A 20,481-nucleotide genomic window follows, 5' to 3' on the forward strand; every position below is an offset into this window, starting at 1 on the left:
TTCACTGGATAACAATTAATATTATTGTTGTATATAATATTAGTATTATATTTTTCTATTATATTTTAATTTACAACAATAATACTTTTAATGAATTACTAGTAAGTAACATGAGTTTTTTTAGGGGAGGTGAGATGAAATGTAGGTGTGCTTGAGCACCCCTAAAAAGAGTCTAAAATCGCCAATGCCTATTTCCCAGAAGAGATTTGTACGCACGCACGCGCGCGGGGGCACACACACACACACACACACGCACAGCCACAGCTCTAACAGCGCTGCTCTGTATTAAACGTGATATGAGCACAGCTGGCGTTGCTCACGTTTTTGGATTGTGTCCAAATAAAAAAATGCGTCCAAATGTTTCGCGGAAGACAAACAGTACGGCAGTTCGGCACCGCCTTTTCACAAGTGTATATATATAGAAGGTTTCAAATCTGCGTTAGACGTGGCGAGAGCCGAGAGCAGACGGAAATTAGCATTACTTCTTATTGAGCAAAGAGCTGAAAGACACTTACGTACTTCTTGCTGGCAACAACCATGAGCAACGAACGATACCCCATCGCCGCCAGGCTTATTGCAGTGATGCGTAAGAATGAAAGCAAGGTACGGTATCTAACCTAAGAAGCGCCCAAAGCATCCGCTATCGCTCGTTACTACGCATATTCAGTACTCTGTACTATGTAGATATATCCGTGTTTAATTCCAGGTGTAGCAAATCATGTTTTTTTTTTTTTTTACCGAAATGAAGCGATGCTTATTTTCATATCGCAACAGATCTATAAATCCAACATATATTTAACAAAAGAAAATTGTCGCAAAAAAAGAAACTAAGAAAATGTGTAAGCTTATTCTGCTTAAAACAATTAAATCACATTTGACTATAATCCGTTTAACATATTCATTTGTTCATTTTCTTTTTCAGATGTTCATGATAGCTGTAGTTTGGTCAGACCACAGTGAAATCATTGTTTACAGATCATTTCAGGAGTTCAAGAAACTGCACGTAAGTTAGCAGGAAAAAAAAATATATATATATATATATATAAGTTATATATACCACATATACTCCACACAGTGGAAGTTAAAATGTCTGAAATAATGTCTACTTTCGTCCCAACAGAAGCGTTTGAAAAAGCAATTTCCTCTAGAGAACCCATTCCGAAGATCAGACAGAGTGATTCCCAGGTTCAGAGGTAAATTACCTTTTATACAAATCAGAAGCTTGTCAGTGTACTAGGATCAGAATCAGAATCTACTATTTAATGTATTCAAAGGATGCATCATTCATCAAACTCATTCTCCCTTTCCAGCAAGGAACGCAAAAACCTTTCAGGGCAAGGATCCCAGCAAGTCACTGCGTCGCTTAGCATTCCTAGAAAAGTACTGCACTGAGCTGCTCAGCTGTGAACCTCGGGTTACTCACAGCTCAGATGTGGTCCAGTTCTTTCTGCCACAGAACCAGGACCTGCAGCCAGACTTTGGGAAGAACAGGTATTGTGATCTGTACAGCTGTGTTATAACTGAATAGCCTGCTGCACAAGTGATGCTAATGGCCATGATCTTTTATAATATGTTGTTGCTTATCAAACATTATTTGTGGTGCCCTATTTTATGGGCAGCAGGGTATTATAGTGGTAAGGAGCAGGGCTAGAAACCCCTGAGGTTTGGTTCTCCAGTGGGGCACTGCTGCTGTAGGAAAGGTACTTACGCCAACTTGCTTTTTTGAACAGATAACATTTAAAAATTGTAACCTATGTAAATTCCGGTATGTAAGTGCAATTTAATATGCAGTATTTGGCTCTTACCTTTGCCCAGGGTGACTTTCAGGGTATTAGTGGACAATTGCTATAACATGTTAATGTTTTTCTTTGCCATCTTTGTCTTATGTATCCTCAGCATCGTGATCCTGCCACTGGAGGATATTGAGAACAAGAGTGGAGGGGTCGGCCATGTTACAGACAAGCGTCTCAGCATGGGCAACGTGACACAGCCCTTTGTGACAGAGACATACCGCTGTGTGGCACCCTACGAGACCAAGGACACCAAGAACAGGCCCTTCAAGGTGGCTGTGGATGAGACGGTGGATGTTCTCATCAAAGACAAAGCAGGTTGGTTCCTTCAAGCGTCCAGTACTTTCTGGTATTGATTCTGAAGTCTTCACCTGACACAGCTCATTTTTCATTTTTGTTGAAAGAGGTCAAAGTTTATGATTTAGCTAATGATGTCTAGAAAACCTCTCTTGAAGGGATGCTGCCCAGATTGTGCATATTGTGTGTTTACACATCAGCTAAAGGATACAGGCAGCATTTGTCAAAAAAAGTTTAATTTCAATAGTCCTTTGCCTGTGTGTATGTGATTGGGGGCATGGCCCCCCTAACTATTCACACCCCTTCATGGGGCCCTTATGTTTCTTACTGACTCGGTCTTTGCAGGCTGGTGGCTGGTGGAAAATGAGAGCAAATGCCTGGCCTGGTTCCCCGCACCTTACCTAGAGAAGTGTGACAATGAGGAAGAAGAGGACGATGACGAAGATGAGACACCTGAGGAAGGTAAGAGACAACTGAGATCTTCTACTCAATCACGGACATCAGTTTAGTTTAGGGCAGGTCCAGTACAGCTCCACTTATCTTTATATTGTATAGATTTCTGAATGTTAGCATCTGTGTCTACATTGTGTTAGCCCTATATCAATAGTTTTTCTAGCTTTCTCTAGCTAGGACTCTAGCTTTGTACTCCCTCTCATTGTCTACCTGTCTAATGCATGCTCCTTATACAAGTAACATCACACATTTCATGCAAAATACCTGCATGTAGTCTCTAGTGCTCTCATGGGAGGGAGGGGCAGACCCCCTTACAGGCAAAGATGCATGACCCTGCACTGCATGCTGACTAGCAGCTGTAGTGTTCTCTTGGCGATAATAAGTGCTCTGGCTATATCATTAAAACACATCAGCTTATTTTACCCCCTTTCCATTTTTTTGTGTCTAAAACACCAAGCTTTGGAAGTTTGTTTTATTAGTTTGTATTATGTTTGAGAGTGATTTGGATTCTAGCTTGTGAAACCTAGAATGATAAATATTTTGATGGAAAATATTTCTGATTATAAATAGAACGATCACTTTTTTGCTCTGAAAATATGTTCCGTTCATTTATGCATTAAATGGTTATACAAACATTTGTTAATGTTCTGATTGAGACTATAGGCTATACATTGGTAAGAGATGTGAATGTGTTTACCATTGTTTCTGGGTTGTTTTTTACCTTTAGGTATGCTGTACTGTGCAGTAAGGAGCTATACATCAAAAAAGGAGGATGAGATCTCTGTGAACATTGGCTCTGTGGTGGAGGTGCTGCAGAAATCTGACGATGGCTGGTGGCTCATCAGGTACCCGTGCTATCTCATGCCTAGCCTGACATTGACACGCTTATAGAGAATATTAGGATTATCATTGGATTACATTTCATGGGGAATATATATCTTCTGTGTAATGTGAAAACTCCCCATTGGCCCAGTTTCAATATTCATGTACTCTATGATCTAACATTACTCCAGAGATTACTGGGGCATTATAATCCTTGAAGTATTCCGCAATGTTATACAAAACAAGAGTTCCCAACACATGTTTTCCCAATGAAGCACTGACAAGCAAGGGGCCCACTGTCCAGTCCTTTAATCCCTGACTTGGGTTTATCATCACAGATTCCATGGCAAGGCTGGCTACGTGCCCTCCATGTACCTGCAACCCTACACCAACCCACTCCTCCACTTCCAGACTCTGCAGAAAGAGATGCGTAGCTCCACACTTAACCTGGCACAGCTGCATACCTCTGAGGGCAGCACACTCTCTAACCGCACCCATGCACTCAGCCGCCCTCAGGGCAGCCAGGCCCCACGTTCCCTCTTGCCCAGGGGAGCCCTCCTCAGTCGGGCTGACAAGCAGAAGTCCCGCTCGCTGGACGTGCTGTCCGAGCCCCGGCCCAGCCCAGCCCTCCCACACGTGGCGGAAGAGGGCCAGGCAGAGCCCGAGAGCCGCAAGAGCAGCCTGAGCGGAGCCAGCGAGGGGAGCGAGTTCAGCTTCAGCGACGACAGCAGTTCCTCGGGCATCGACTCCCTCAACGGCAGCCGCCTGGAAGGGGAAGAGCCGCAGTACAGTAACGGCTCCCTGCTGGCCATGGTGGAGCAGCGCAGCCTGGCTGAGGGGAAGCTCAGCCCCAGCAGCTCTGACCCAAACCTGTCTAAGATCCCCTCGGTTCCCAAGGTGCCTCCACGGCCCAGAGACCAGGAGATCCTGAGCCGTTGCACCACCTTCACCCGCAAGGCCGCCCTGGCATCCAAGGCCCGGCTATTTCCCGAGAACAAGCAAATTCAGGGCCGCTAGTGGGATAGACAGTTTGTGATGACAGTGGCAATGAGGCTGTTTTTATTGTATAAAACTGTGTTATTGTATAAAATTACACTATAGACCTTTTACTTTTTGATCTAGGTATTTTACTCACACTGCTCTCAGAATTAGGTTGCAATATGACTACCATAGTATAACAATTCAGCATCAGCAGTCTGTACAGCAAGACACCAGCATATAGTAGATCTGTACCTAATTAAATGTTAGTCAATACTTTTGGTTACAGGTTGATTTGTGGTTAAAAAGTGGTAAATGGGATGAGGACCATTGGTTTTCCAGACACATCACTATCCTGCAATTAAGATGTTTGTGGTTAGAACTCATTATTTTGTTTTCTGTGATGATGGTTTCCCTGCAGAATATTCCTTTTTGCACACTTAGGTTTTGAGGTCTAACTCTGTATTTTCCATACTGGAAAACATTACTGTGCCTTATATGCATGTTGTTCTTTTGTTCATGCTAATTCATATATACTTTCCATTGTACTGTGAATTATAATAAATATTATACCAATATCCACTTGTCTACATATTCCATCTCCTCTGTTACTGAACATTATTATAGAAGTATGTGGCCTTTTCAACCTTTCTTCCAAGCCATTTTCTTCATCTGTCCAAAATTACAACATTTGACAGTTAAAAGATTTACAATTCAATTTCTTTTTGAATAATTTTCGACTCCCAACTCCAACTAGAAGTGCTTCTGCTCCTTCACAACAATCCCCATAAGCACAGGCTCATAATAAAGTCCTAACAGATTTGGAGCTGCTACTGAGTTACTCTTCTTTCTGCTTATTCTGAAAAGAGAGGATCTCACATAGATTCCCGTTTAAATCCTAAGAGTTAAATCCTAAGAGTCCAGAGCTATCCAGAAGCACAAAGTAGAGTGAAATGAAGTAAAGCTCCTCTCTCTCTTTACATACATCCGGTCAATGTCTTACTAAACACACAAATCTTTATATTCCACTGCATTTGGTGTTTACCAAGAAATTGACACTGCAAGCAGGGTAGAGGCCATCTCAAAGTATCTGTGAATCTCTTGTCTTTTGATTTGAATTGACAATGTTAATTTTACTATCACTTTAGTCCCAATGGAGAGAGACATGGAAGTCTGAGCACTGTACACAGAAGTACATATTTTTAAATTATTATTTTGAAAGGACAGTGTGTTTATAACTGAAAATTGTCTTGTGTTATTTGAAATGCATTTTTTACTTTTTTAAACAAGGAAATTTTTATATTTCATTGAATTTGGTGTTTACCAACAAATCATAATTATCTGTTAAAGTACATGTATCCATTCAATACATCATCAGCTACAAACACAGGCAGCTTAAAATATCTTATTATATTGCTGTATAAAGCAAATCATCAGTTCAAGACATTAGTATGTAGTCCCACTATACAAAGGAATATTGAAAAAAGTGAAACGCCTGAGCACTTATGACTGTAGTGCTAATCTTTATATTGCAATGGTCCACATGTGATGTGATGACTTACACAACCATTTTAACACACCTTTTTCCTTTTCATCCTTCATATGGACAGCATACTCGTTTTGTGCTCTGTTGACACTGGTCTCGATTTCTTTATGGGTGTTTTGTCCTGCATTCACCCATTTTGCGGCAGATGTGACATCCTCCAAGTCCCAGACACTCTCAGCCCTTGTCCTGGAAACCCACTGTGTGTCCTTCTTTATGTTCCAACTGAGCTCTTTCAGGCATAATGGTATGGAGCAGGACTCGCAACCAAAAGGTTGCCAATTCGATTCCTCACTAGGGCACTTCTGTTGAAGGTACTTAATCCAGAATTGCCTCAGTAAAAATCCAGTTGTATAAATGGATAACATGTAAGTCGCTTGGATAAGAGTATCTGCTAAATGGCAATAACGTAATGTAATGTAATATAATGTAATAACTCAACACATATATGTCTTAAATCAGGTAAAGCACATTAACAGTAGAGATACTAAACAATGCTAACTGAGCAGCTCACGCATGCTGAACTGAAAGCTAAAAATGTATTAATGTTTTTTCTCACAGAGATTTTGTGAGCTGTCCTTGCAGCTTAGTGGAATCAAACTGCATTGCAGGGATGAGATTTAGCTCTATGTGGCATCAGAGTGCATGCTTGCAGTGTTCATCTTTAATTAAAATGAACTGCTTGTATTTCAGGCATACACAATGCTACTCTGTTCCCCTGGTCCAGAGCCACTTTTAATGTACCTCTAAGTCAGGTCTCTGCCCTTGCTGCATGTGCTTATGTTAGTTAGTGCTAATTACTGCTTCTTGAAGTTAAAAGGGGAGCTATAACTAAAGTTTAACACGTTGTATACCAGCTGAACAGGATAAGCAAGTCAAAGGACAAGAATGAAATGTGTTTGAAAAGGCAAACATTGCAGGAAATCAAAAGGTTTTTTCCCCCTTCATTTCCTTCTACAATTTATCCAGCGTTTTTCAGTTTTCTGGTTGTTCAATCACAATCTTCTCACACCAGCAGCAGCTGAGTCTAGGTGCCACCAGGCAGCAGTCACTTTCACCGTGCCATCGAGCTTGTCACAACTTGTCAAGGAAAGCAGAGGGTGAGTGGAAGGAGAAACCAGTGCTTTGCTCTGAATGACATCAGAAGGATGTCACTTTCGTCCTTAAATGCAAACGGTTGCTGTATGATAATGGGACACACTCAATCAGCAGGGAGATTGAAGGCGGGTGTTTACCCTGCTCAGCACCAGACAGCTTATGCTTGGACCACTCAGCAGAAGTGATGAGATTTTGAGAGGGGGGCTGTCTGCTGGTCACGCTACACAAATGCCCATGTGAGCATTGCAAATTTAAGCAATATATAAAACAGCGATGATACTGTGACCAACAACAAGCCTTCAGACGACGGGAAAGGTCTCTCATTACCCAGCTATTTTTACATATACAGCTATACAGAGCTTTAACCTGTTTGTTAAAAAACAAATAAAATTACACTTTTTTGACTTTTCTGTTTATGGGCATAAAGCTATAAGCAGCTAACTGCCTGTCTATAGCAGCTGATATTTTATTGCAGTAGTAAAACTATAACCTGCTAGCTACTGTACTGTATGATGATATCAGGATTGACAGCAACTTAAGAGTTTCTTATTGTGATCTTAGAATGTGATGATACTTCCTTGTCCTGATTCTCTTCCAGAAAGGCTAGGAAATGATCAGTTTTTCTAAGCCCCCAGGCACTGAAGCACATGTGTGATGACAGCTGAGGCATCTTACAGCTATGCAACGTCAAAAGACTGAGACCTGATGCTGCATAGCAAACTCATTGTTACACTGTGTGTTAGAATTTAACAGAGGATGCCAGCCCAGCCTAACAGAAATGTGATCCATTTCTTTATCTGGAGGTTAATCTCATTGTCTGTCTCCACTTGCTCAATCATGTTAAGAGTGAAGTGTCATCAGTCTGTTTGGTTTTGCATATTTTTTATTCAAACCACTATAAGGCTGCTACAACCGGTCTATTCAGTCAGCTTAGCTAACTGGACCAGCACTCAGCTCATAGAGCCACAGTTAAGGTATAAAGGAAGTGAAGAAAGGAGTCCAAACCCACATGCATGGGGCAATACACTATTACTCCATTAGTATTAAGACAGTGATTTCTTCGTCATATTCAGAGGTTTTTCTGTAATTGATCATAAATGTCAAAATGTCTCATGCCTAGGAGGTATTCATGTTTAAATCCCTCCAATTAATGAAATCTTCCCATGTTACAACACATTGAGTAGCAGGAATTAAAGGAAACCATTCACAGGAAAAGATGTGTCTACCCAATTCCTAGTAATATTCAGTGTCATGTTACTTCTACCACTTATGGCTAACACATTGTATCAGCTTTTGTTTCTTCTGGCTGACAAGTCTGAGAATCGGATTCCTGTGAATGATACAATAGTGCTTTGTTAAAAAAGGGTACAGTTGGTTTCATATTTTCCAAAACACATGTAGCATTTTTTTTATTTGTATCTTAGTATTTAGCTGTTCAGTGGGCTATTCTGTTACATGTTTACCTCTAATTTGACATATAATTTTTGTATTAAATAGGTAGCCACATTCATCTGTTAGGAAGCATGTTCATGTGAGAAAAAGAACAGGAGAGGCCTAACCACTGAAGCATGATCCACATAGTTAGTCCATTATGTAGTTAGCCTGCTGCTTTAGCTAGCCAGCTAACTAGTACATTACTGAAAGTACTTTCAGACAGTATCACTTGTTAGCTAAATAAAGGTCTTCCTACATACTTGTTTACACATTTTTCAAGTTGCTCTGGGCAGCCAGCAGCTAGGCTAGAGAGTTAAATATCACCACTGTTTTTTATCTGTAGAAATAACAGCAGCAAAAGGTAGGGCACTGTTAAGAGGAGGACTTAAGAGGCTAACTAAGCCAAGGGTCTATGGAAACTTTTAGCAGTGGCATTCTCATGATTTGCAAAAACTTATTTGTCTTGATTAGGTAGCTAAATACCACTGTTGGAATGTTTGAATTACAATTTGAATATTTGGGTCATTATTTTTATGGTCATGGAATGTTGAACTCACACGAACAGTTATGCTACCATAAGAGCTGGTTCTACCTACCTTAAAATAAAACACATAAAATCCAACGTTTGTACTGCCAACTCAGAAAAAAAAATCAGAATGTCGCCAGATTCAGCCAATACTAAAATGTTTGTCCTCTACTTTTCTGAATTGGTTCTGAGTTGGTTTCATGATGATCACAGAAAGAAAGGCCTTGTTCTCCCTAAAAAAGTGGTGGCAGCAACAACACAGTGCAAATATTCTCTCCTCTCAATAATTTTCCTGACATGGGCCACATTCATTTGATCATAGTTTGACACTGCCTTGTGTCAAACTAGCCTGGTAACTTCTCCATGCAAGCATTGAGGCTTTGTATCCTGGACTTGCTTCCTGCTCTCTAAAACTACCCAAGGCTTGCTTCCAGTTTGAAAATCCTGCTTTGCTAATCAGACCGTTGTTCAATTGTGAGGGATGTTTCCCAAACAGTCTACAAGCATAACACAATGTAGCATTTCTGCATATAGAGTTGCAAAAGTTGTTTCACTTTCCCTTCCATTCAAAGGGCTTAAACATTGCTGCTGAAAGGACCTTCTTTGTTGTCCGAAGCTAGTCAGTGGATATACATGAAGGCTGATTTGTTTAGGTCCAGTATCTAATGATCCTAAGTCATCTGCCTCACTACAACCTGTGTTTATCTCCTCTTGTGACCTTCCTGACTGATATGCAATGTAAGAATTAAGGTAGGACTTGACACACACAAAATCTCAACATTGATATGATAGTATTTGAGACACCTAAGTTATTATCAACATCCATGTAATGTCCAAGGAGACTGAGGCATGTAGCCTGACTATCAAATATCACTAGTACAGTTTATCATCAGATTATCATTTAATAAAAATATATCATTTCTCACTTATCTCACCTTTAGGACCACAAAGACACAAATTCTAAGCTACATTATTATATTACAATATCCAAAATCCCAGATGATATCCCATTTTACAATCTATATGATCATATAAATATCTCTTTCAAGTGTTTATCTCTCTCTCTCTCTCTCTCTCTCTCACACACACACACACACACACACACACACACACACACACACACACACACACACATAAATACCATTTTCTCCAATGGATCCTGCCTCAGCTGGCTGCAGCAGCTCATCATGACCATCACCACCTGCACTGGCTGTGCTGTTTGTCATCTCTGGAGAACACAAATTTATGTAGATATTACAGTAAGACTACATGTGTGACAAAAGAGAAAACAACTTTGTTTTCTTTTTTATCCCTATATAGCCTATATGTATGTGTTTTGTTCCCCAAATGTGCTTTGGCAAGACTGTTTCTTATTATGGTCATGCCAATAAACCAAGCCTACTTGAACTGAAATGAACTGAGATAGAGAGAGAAAGAGGGAGAGAGAACCTTCACTTGACAGACTTGGCCGTCAGTTCACAGTAGGCTAATTATTGGTGTAAGGGCTATCTAGCTTGGGTTGATATATAGTCACATCAGTAAATGTTTTTTGGGCATCAACGTAATTCGATTCATTGTGTAATACCCACGCTCAATGATTTACCTTGAGTTTTCTTCCTGAAATAGCCAAGAAGGCTAGATTGGTTTTTAAAACCGGAGCTTTTCGTCTGGGTGAGCGTGTCTTCCAACTTTGTGTGCACTGTGCAGTGCTTCAGAGGCTGCAAGTCAAGTTCTGCCCTGTTACACAGTCTGTCTGTTGTTTCGCTATAAACACCTCCTTTTTCAGGGCAAAAATAATCACGACTAGGCTTAAAATATTCGCGCCCCCAAATGATCAGACCTAACAACGCCACTGTCGGTAGCTAAGTCTGTTTTATTACCCCTACTTTCAGTTCAGGAAACTATTTACAGCAGGCCTTTTCACAATAACATTCAAGATTAAAAAAGCAGGTTCAGCAGAGTGATCTGCAAGGACTTAACCCACATTCCAAATAAAGTACAAAATGGTGACCAACCATACTCCCTGCTCCCTCTTGAACTGTTTTGTTTATTCACAGAAAAGCTTTAGTTTATGCATAACATTTTGTTTCCTGTCCCTGCTCCAGGCTTCTGCCTAGAGCTGTAGTTCAAGCACCACACCCTGACTTCCAGTTCAGCTACCTAGTTGTCCTACCTGTCGAGCCAAGTGTGTGCCAAGAACCGGAAATTCCAGGATTACATTTTATCATTACTCTATTGTTTAATAACTGTTGTCTATAAAATTCAATTGTCTTTAGTACTTTATGCAATTTCAATGTTCTCTGTGATTCTATCTGCCCAGTGCCGGCCAGAAGCAGATGGGATCCTCCTCTGAGCCGGGTTCTGCTCAAAGTTTCTTCCTGGTTGTTAGGGAGTTTTTCCTTGCCACTGTTGCCGCACGGGGGGTCTCAGGCCTGGTAACAATGTAAAGCTGCTTTGTGACAACTTGTAAAAAAGTTGTAAAAAGCGCTATACAAATAAATACATTGAAAATTAAATTAATTAATTAAATTAATGCAGTGGCTTGCATAAAACAATCTTGATAATGAATCTGAGTATTTAATTTTAAAAACATGATGAAATCTAGATGAAATACCCATACCCCTGTGAGCAGCAGTGATGCAATAGTGCGGTGTGTGCCCTGTGGTGGTGGGAGGTCAGTGTGCAGAGATTGAGAGACATTGGATGAAATGATCAGTTTGTAGTTTGCAGTTCTGCAGTCAATAGGGATTTCCTGCCCAGACAATTACAATTGAACATTGTGGAGCACTTGGCTCCTGAGTGGTTGCTTTGTCTACAGGCAATGAGTGTGTAGCCACCATATTTGGACTGCTGGCACATGGATTGTCTTGAATTTGTTCCTGTAATGCAGTGGAAATGGCAGTGTGAAAATGATCACAAAGATAGATCATGATATCCCTCAGTCTCAGTGGGGATTTGTGACTCATGATTGTGGCTTATCATTCATGGACTGTGTTCAACTGTAATGCACTTTAGTTAGTGCTTGTTGTGAACACCCATATTGACAAGCAACAGATCACCAACTTAGTTGGTGAGCCTCTAAAATACCAGTACCACAAGGGAGTTGTTCCCAGTATTGGGGGGGTGTAATAGTTCCTAAGATATACCCGTTTAAATAGAGATATTTCTTTTTAGACATGCTATATTTAGCTTTCTCTTTTGATTATTGTACCACAGTGCACTATCTGCACATTCAAGAGTGTAATCAAAATTATGCTCTTTCGGACTGAGTGATATGTTTGCTTTGGGCTTTCCTGTAAAAAAAGTGGGAGTGTGTCCTATTTATGGTCTTCTCAAATGTCCATTACTTTACAGTTATATCATAAATAGAAACCAGGAAGCTGGACTCTCAAAATTGTTCTGTATATGCTGGGAAGCGCTTAATATGCACGCCTGCAAAAGAGGAAGCAATACCTGTAAACCACTGGCTTGAATATTAAAAATCTAAAACATTTGCTCACACTGTGTTATACAACATTACATAGCACATACATAACATACACATAGCACAACATTACACAACATTTTTTTAATCAGACATCTTTATCCAGAGTGACTTCATAGCTTTCAGTACAATTACATTTTATCCATTTTCACAGTTAGTTATTTACAAAATCAATTTAGGAAAGAACCCTCTACAGGGCATACACCAGCCTTTTCCTACACAAGTATGGAAAGAGGAACCATCTGATCCATTTGATAAGCTTGTTAATCAATAAATACTTGTTAGTGAAATTCTCAAGAAGCAGTTAAATTGTTGAGAGTCAAAAGAGAGAGTTTACATGGACTAGCAGGAATATGACAAAGATAATGAAAATTTGTAGATTTCTTTGATTTCATTGACTCACAAGGATGGTCCTTCATGTCAGTAAAAATACTAGTATCTCTGCAGTAGTAAGTGTTTATAAACACAAGTGTCCATTGATTCATTTGCACCTTACCCCCCATTCTGTATGATCATATTCTTTCACTGTTAATCTTAATCAGTCGTTACAATGACATTTAAAGAGATTGTAATGTAGTAAAAAGGGTTAGGATCAACTTACAATTTGAGATATTACTGCGTATATTTTGCTTTCACTTAACATTTCATGGCCTGCACTCCTTGCTAATATGCATGCAGTGATCTTTGAAATAGGACAGTGTGAACACAAAATATCTAGTAAAGGTCTTAAAATTTCAAGTTATCCTGCAGGCAGATTTATAATTCAGTTGTTCAAAGTGGCATGGGGGACTTAAGGTAAAGACGCATATTGCAAGTAGCAACTGTTCAGGGAACCCTGGAAGCAGAATCTGCAAATATCTGTAAAGATGTAGCTGATGGACATGTTACTTTCGATGCAACCAGAAATCACAAGCCTCAAGTGGAAAACTTATCTCTCTCAAAATTTCTACATTGTCAGGTCTTAGATGGAATGGGGCACAGCAATAAATCAACAGAATCACACCAAACCAACCAATCAAACAAGCAGTTTAATGATGTCCTCATAAACATAGGCAGAATATTTAAAAGGAGGGTCTGTAGTCTCACACAGATTCTCACAACTCTGCTGAAATTTACTGTAATTATATATAGTAAATATTTGGCTATAGTGAAAAAATGCAACACAATACCTATGAAGAGTTGTAAAAACATGTGATGAAGTATGATTGGGAACACCAACTCATTAGTTCCTCAATCATAAGTTGTTTGAAGGGTGTGAAGATCAATAGTGTTATACAATAAAAAGTAAACATTAACTCAAAGATGTTTTGCTTCCGTCCAGGTACTGTGGTGCTTTTGGCTTCCTGAAAGGAAAGTCACTTCTTTGCCACACACTCGCCCTGGCCAAACAAATGCATGAGGTATTACGCAACTTCGGAAATCCTTCCTACAAATATCTCCTCCTTGTGTAAGTATCAATTGTTAATTGCATCATTGCTCATATGAAATTGTTTGGTAGTGTAAATGCGGACAACAATGTGTGCCATTATGGAATCACATTTCTATTCTATTTCCCTGTGCCTGGCACAGAGAGCTGAATCACTTGGCTCTCATGGACTGAAACCAGATGTAGCAGGATTTCCCAGACAATGATGCTTCAGTTCCTTGGCATTCAAAGCATATTCAGCCCCAAATATGGAAAGCAGAGGTTTATTTTGCATTATGACTAAACCACAGTTTCGTAAACCCAGATTCATGACAAAGTAGGAATAGAGGTTGTCTCCATTATTGTCTCCATGTATTATCAATGGTGACAAGTTGTCATTATACTGCTAGAGCAATCAGTTAGGGAGAAAAGATAAATACAAAAATTTAGCTCAGGTAGGATTAGGATCCCAGGCACTTTCTGCTTTCTAAGATGTTTAGCTTGTAATGCCTGACCTATTATGACTTTGGCATGCAGAAATGGTCAACGGTTGAATGGCTAGTGCAGAAATGGACCTTATGGATATCCTTGTCTGCTTACTCAAAAAATGTTAAAGGTGTTGATGTGTTATCATTATTAATACCTGAGGAAAATGGTAGTGATTATAAAATTTAGGTGGAGACTAGCACAAACCTGCCAGCTCTGTTACCGTTAAGTTAGGGATGGAGAAAGTGACTGGTAAGTGGTGAGGGTGGTTTCTTGTATTAGGTGATCTCCGATTGGGAAATGTGTAATAGGGCATTGAGAGCAGTAACATTTGGAGTTCATCTTATCACAGAGGTAAGTGTAAAGTGTCAGCTTGCTGTTTGGATTGTTAGGGTTCTATAATATTGTTTTGAAAGTGGGCTTCTTTTCTGGTCAGTTCTGTGCAGTGTCAGGTAGAAGACTTTTATTTATTTCCTCCTGATACTGGTCCTAGGACAATTCTTACAATGAATGTTATTTCTTTGTTCCTTATCCATTGAACAGTTTTCCAACGCAAAGTAGGGGTAGTTTCTTTGTAATGACAAGTTAGCTAGTTTGTCAGGCTTTGCTAACTTGCAGCTCTGGGAACAGAATCACAAAATCCACTTAAAAATGGAAAGGATTTTTAAAGAATTTTCTTATGCGCAGTTCAGAAATTTCTTATGTGCAGAAATCTGCAAATTTCTTACATGATATCTTGAAAATTTCTTAAGGAACTTCATTTTTGTGCATGAAGGAATTAATATTGAGTTTCACAAAATGAGTTTTCCCATTTGATGCTTTGTAGCCTTACCGTTTCACAGGAATGAACATAAGACAGGTGATGCTAACATGAAGTTACAAACATGTTCAAGAAGAATGAGAACATCATTTCCAAAAATTTCCTAATTGAAAAAAAAGAGATAAGAAGAAAGCTATGGACATTTCCAATAACTGTTTTCAAGAATTGAAACTTGTCAAAATGTTCTTAAGAAACCTTAATGAATCTGGGGTTTGGCATTTGTATTTCTGGTATATATTATTAACCCATTTTTGAGTAGTTCATAAATACAATGAAGTTTGAATCTCAATAATAACCAAAACAATATTTTTTAATCTACTCTGCCTCTGAATATCAATTGAAATAATACTGAAACGCAACAGCACAAACCCACAAACCCTAATGGTGTAGTTCTTATGAACTCCAAATGTCATGATGGGAGGCCTACTGATAATACACAGAATATCCATTCTATTTTATTGTAATGAACAGACTATCAAACACACCCCACCATTTACGAAAGGCCTTCCATTTTTCGTGAACTTACTTCTCATCACGAATGATAGAACGAAACACTAACCCCATACATGCTTCAAAATTGCTGTCAGATGGGTCAAGTCTTATACATAAATTCACAAGCAAAACATTAACAAACTGAACGTGACTCTTTTCAAACAACAAGCTAATAGCAGCAAGAAGAGCCCTGAGACTGATTATTGACGAAAACAGAAGGTTTCAATAATAATGGGTCCCAGGACTGTGTACATGCTCTACAACACCATTAAGGTCTGTCTTCTATGGTGATGCTGCCCCCTGCTGGCTGTGGCTGACACATACCTCCATTCAGGATGAGGGAGAAGAAGTTTACTACTGAAATGCTGTAAGTTCTGGGGTTTTTTGTTGCCATGGTAATGTATTTGTTCATAAATCTTAAAGACAATGAAAATATGTGTACTGAAATCAGTCATAAAGCAACTATTATTTACATTCACAATCTGGCAAAGAAAATATTGGTAAAATATTGTTTTAGCGAAAATGTAGAAAAAGAAAAAACAAACAGAATACAATGTAAAGCACAGCTAAACACACACACACACACACACACACACAGATATATATACATGAAATTTATGTTTTGCTGAAAAAAAATAATTATATCTTAATTCTAGTATTCCATGATTTTGTAGAACAAGTAAAGCACAGCTCATTTACAAATTATACATTTGTAAAATGTCCTGTTTTCCTCATCATTGAACTCAGTCTTCAGGAAATGGTAGTCCATTAGATCTGCTGATGTATGACAAAAGTCAAGGAACTGCAGTTTGCAAGCAATGTAAAAAATTTACAGTGTGTTTAAAATGTACAATTTACAACGTATTTAGTGCAGTTAGATGTTACACAGCAGAAAACGCCACTGTATTCTAAAGAACCATTTGGAAACCACTCTCTAATATGGGCATACCACCAAGAGAAAACTGTTTGTAATCTCTAGAGCTGAATGCCATTGAAAGGTCGGTGGTTTCCATGGAAATGCCATTGTCAGGACAGTAAAACCTGGAGTGTACAAAATAGGTACAGGTGGTTTGTCCGTGAATGTCATCAGGGGATAAACATTGCTGCTGGTCACTGGTGCTAGAACTTAAAAGAAGGAAAAGTATAGAATATATGTAAGTGATCACTGAATAATTATTAGTCAAATGATCTTATTACAAGCTCTTTTAGTGGTTTATTGTTATGCCTGAGCATGCATAGATGTTCAATTGTGCTGTACTGGGCATGTCCACGCTTATGAACTGAGTTAAATGTACAGTAAAGGCATGGAGAAGGAATGGCCCCAGAATCAAGTGTGAGCTAATAACACAAGAAGTGAAAACGATGGTGAGTTTTCCATTTTTTTCACTCTAGCGTATGTTGGTTGAATTTTATCATTTTGTGTTTTGCTTCTACTTCATATACACTGATGTTATATTATGCTTTACATGTATCCATGTTGATGTATGTCTATATATATCTAGGTTATATATATAAGTTGTTCTACTTAATGTAATGTATGACATTAGCACATTTAATATTATTTAACAATATGGGTTGCTGGTTGACCACATTGAATGCATTCTGTACTGATATACTATTTACATCGCAGAAGACATACATAGCAGAAGACATTATCTGTGTAAATATACACATAATATAATGTGTTAATGTGTTATAATGTATAATCCTATATAGTAAGATAATTATATTATATATAATAAAGCACTTTAAAGTATTCTTCAGGAATTTACAATTTTTATTATTGGTTGAACAATATGGTCAGCTAGCTGAGAAAACCAAATATCAAATGCATTCTGTAATTTTTTTTTTTTTACATAAATATAATTAAAAATCATGAGACATAGTTAGAGATGTTTACTTTTGTTAATATTTTGATTACCACCGTGATTAACACACATTTTCAAAATGTAGTTCAAAAATGTAGTTAAAAAAACATAATGCTTTGTTCTGTCACATGGTCAATCAGCTGGTGTTCCAGAAGAATTCTGAATGAACTGCCAGTCTGTCAGGACACATTTGCTGCCATTCTTCTTGCTCACTGTTTAGACTACTGTGCTGTTTTTTATAGTTCCCCTCTATTCAGAAAATGCCAGTGTTTTTAGGTATAGAAGGGTAAACGTTAACATGAAATACAGGAAACGCAGTTTTAAAAAAGGTTTACTGTTATCAATACTTTAAACTTACTGGTATAAAAGTAAAAAAAAAAAACTTCAGGAGCTTTGAGTGAAATAGGGTGGTGAGAACAAAATGAAAACTGTTATGATATGTATGATAATACTGTTGATGATATAACGATTATGTCTATAATACTGTAGATTGGCCTGTTTTTTCTATGTTTGGGTAAAATACATTAGATCACACTCTAGGGGCAGGGATACCAGTGATTGACAGTACTCCCAAATGCCTCTTAAATTCAAGTGTCATCTTAGCAAAGGATTAGCCTCATTGAATCATTCTTACATAGCTATTGCCTTTCAGAGTGGAGGTTACGACGTGGAGCTGTTTGTGGACACTCCAGACTACGACCTCATCTGCACCATATGCCGAGGTGTTCTCAGGTGCCCCGTCCGAGTTGCATGCAACCATGTCTTCTGCAAAAAATGCATTTTACAATGGCTGAAGAGGTACAGTAGAGTAACCATGCTGGCTTAAATATTCTGTAAAGGGAAAAGTGTATATGCAAATTTAATTTCAGATTAATTCCTTTTTTTGTGATTCATAAAGAAGTTCTGTTACTTATAAATGAAGAACAGGTGTTGATGATAGAAACATTTGTAGGTATGTTTTCGGTGAGCATTTTTGCATGTTAAATTTGTAGAACTAGCTTAGTGGGATGAATTCTCATTCATGCTGACACCTTCGTTGTCAGAAACAGACTGTCATTAGAGACACAACAGTTAATGTTTTGTATTTTTTATGTAGACAAGAAACTTGCCCCTGCTGCAGAAAGCCTGTCAATCAGAGCTTCATATTTGTGATGTACAAGCTGAGTAAATCCATCAGTCGTTTACGGATCAAAGTAAGTAATGGAAGTGTTGGTGCTCTGGATGAGTAAAAATCAAACAAATAATAAAATGATTAACTGAGAGGCTTTTTAAAATGTATTTAGTAGTCAAAATGCTTATTTAACAATGATTGTGACTTGTTTGTATGTACTATGTAGTGTGTTTCAAGTATAGCACTGTATGCTTTACAGTGAGCAGTTAATCCATACCATTCTGCACCAAGGAGAGCTTTACAACTCCTAAATCATCACTGTGAATGAGAAAATAACATGACTAAATAGTCTGCCCCATACTCCCTGTTGTCTCTCTCCTCCTCCCAGTGCAAAAATGAGACCCACGGCTGTGCAGCTACCTTCCCCCTTTCCGAAGAGTACTGCCACAGCACCTCCTGCCTGTACGAGCTGGTGCCCTGCCCTCACCAGGGCTGCGGGGCCCAGGTGCTGCGGCGCAACCTGGAGGCGCACGCCCAGCGCTGCGAGCACTGGAGGCAGCTCTGCCACATGGGCTGCGGCACCATGCTGTCCCACCAGACCCAGGCCCAGCACAACTGCTACCGCCAGCTGCGGCAGGAGTACGAGGCCCAGCGGCAGACGCACCGCGCCATCGCCGCCGCCCTCCAGAAGAAGATGAGGAAGATGCAGAGCACCATGACCCACATGAAGCGGCAGATCGGCCTGATCTGCGAAAGCCTGGAGGTCATGGACAACCAGGAGGAGGCGGAGAACGCAGGGGAGAGCAGCAGTAGCAGCAGCAGCAGCAGCAGCTCCTAAAGCATACACTTCTGGTCATGGAGCCCTGAACTAGATCACCCGAAACAGACTTTGCTGAAAGAAGCTTTGAGTATTGCCAACTAGGAGAGTTTCTTTTGAACTGATTCTCTTCAGAACATTTGCATGCAAATAAATAGTCAAATGCTCTGTAGTTGAGAATAAAACCTATTTAAGAATACCCATAGAAATTCATATGAAAATGAATGTGCACTTTTTGAACTAGATGGAATGAACGGAATATGATATATTTTGTTTGGATGTTTTGTTAATAAAAACTGCAAGATTTTGTTTTGTTTTTTTTGCTGGTGTTTTTATGTGGTGCTCAAAATGTACACATTTAATCAATTGTATTAACATCTCCATTTTTACATTTACTTACTGTAAGCCCAATTGAAGTAAACCTGCAGGCTGGATGTAATCTCTATCAATTTCCATATTGTTGACCGTTTTCAGCTGCCACAAGATATGCATCTGACAACATGCATCAAATAGGGGACTATACAAGGGTAATACCTGCATTTCATTGGTGTGCAACTTTGAAGACTGGCCAATCGGAGCACTCCAAGAGATTCACTAGCAATGTATTCTCGTGAGTACACAGATTAAAATACTGTCTTGACGTTCTATCCACGCCCCTTTCCACACTAACCTCTTGCCCATGCATAGCAACCACAGCTAGCTAGTTACCCTTTACTTAGACAGTTAAGATAAGTAGTGGCTAAAATAGGGAGCATACTAGTATTTCCATCTACTTTATATTACTGGCATTGAGCAGACACTCTTACCCAGAGCAATTTACATAGATTACAATTTTTTACATGTTACCCATTTATACAGCTGGATATTTACTGAGACAATTCTGGATTAAGTACCTTGCGTACGGGTACAACAGCAGTACCCCAATGGCGAAAAAAAACAGCAACCTTTCGGTAATGAGTCCTGCTCCTTACCACTATGCTCCACTCTACGCCCATCTACACCCTGACAGGTCTTAGTCACCCAGACTAAGTCAAGACACCCAGAAGTCAAGATGGAT

At 39.2% G+C, this 20,481-nt stretch overlaps 2 protein-coding genes across 2 annotated transcripts; both read left to right on the forward strand.

Annotated features, from left to right (window-relative positions):
• The first annotated feature begins 531 nt into the window (after nt 1-531).
• noxo1b (NADPH oxidase organizer 1b) lies at nt 532-4,379 on the forward strand. The gene is made up of 8 exons (XM_036529813.1): nt 532-603; nt 923-1,003; nt 1,121-1,193; nt 1,311-1,491; nt 1,897-2,108; nt 2,433-2,549; nt 3,268-3,385; nt 3,701-4,379. The coding sequence occupies exons 1-8, from the start codon at nt 538-540 to the stop codon at nt 4,377-4,379; spliced, it is 1,527 nt and encodes a 508-aa protein (XP_036385706.1). The 5' UTR covers nt 532-537.
• Nucleotides 4,380-14,552: 10,173 nt separating this feature from the next.
• On the forward strand, nt 14,553-19,445 carry rnf151 (ring finger protein 151). Its single transcript, XM_036529934.1, has 4 exons — nt 14,553-14,568; nt 18,135-18,294; nt 18,593-18,689; nt 18,996-19,445. Exons 1-4 carry the CDS (start codon nt 14,553-14,555, stop codon nt 19,443-19,445), a joined length of 723 nt encoding a protein of 240 aa, XP_036385827.1.
• Nucleotides 19,446-20,481: the final 1,036 nt, after the last annotated feature.

Source organism: Megalops cyprinoides, chromosome 1 (assembly GCF_013368585.1).
Source record: "Megalops cyprinoides isolate fMegCyp1 chromosome 1, fMegCyp1.pri, whole genome shotgun sequence".
Taxonomy (NCBI): Eukaryota; Metazoa; Chordata; class Actinopteri; order Elopiformes; family Megalopidae; genus Megalops; species Megalops cyprinoides.

Bases quoted from the DNA above. Each gene is read 5' to 3' on its own strand.
- noxo1b (XM_036529813.1), top strand. From the start codon at position 538: ATGAGCAACGAACGATACCCCATCGCCGCCAGGCTTATTGCAGTGATG. The intron at 1,492-1,896 runs GTATTGTGATCT...ATGTATCCTCAG, and splicing joins CCAGACTTTGGGAAGAACAG to CATCGTGATCCTGCCACTGG. The intron at 2,550-3,267 runs GTAAGAGACAAC...TTTTACCTTTAG, and splicing joins AGATGAGACACCTGAGGAAG to GTATGCTGTACTGTGCAGTA.
- rnf151 (XM_036529934.1), top strand. The intron at 18,295-18,592 runs GTACAGTAGAGT...TTTTTTATGTAG, and splicing joins ATTTTACAATGGCTGAAGAG to ACAAGAAACTTGCCCCTGCT. The intron at 18,690-18,995 runs GTAAGTAATGGA...TCCTCCTCCCAG, and splicing joins TCAGTCGTTTACGGATCAAA to TGCAAAAATGAGACCCACGG.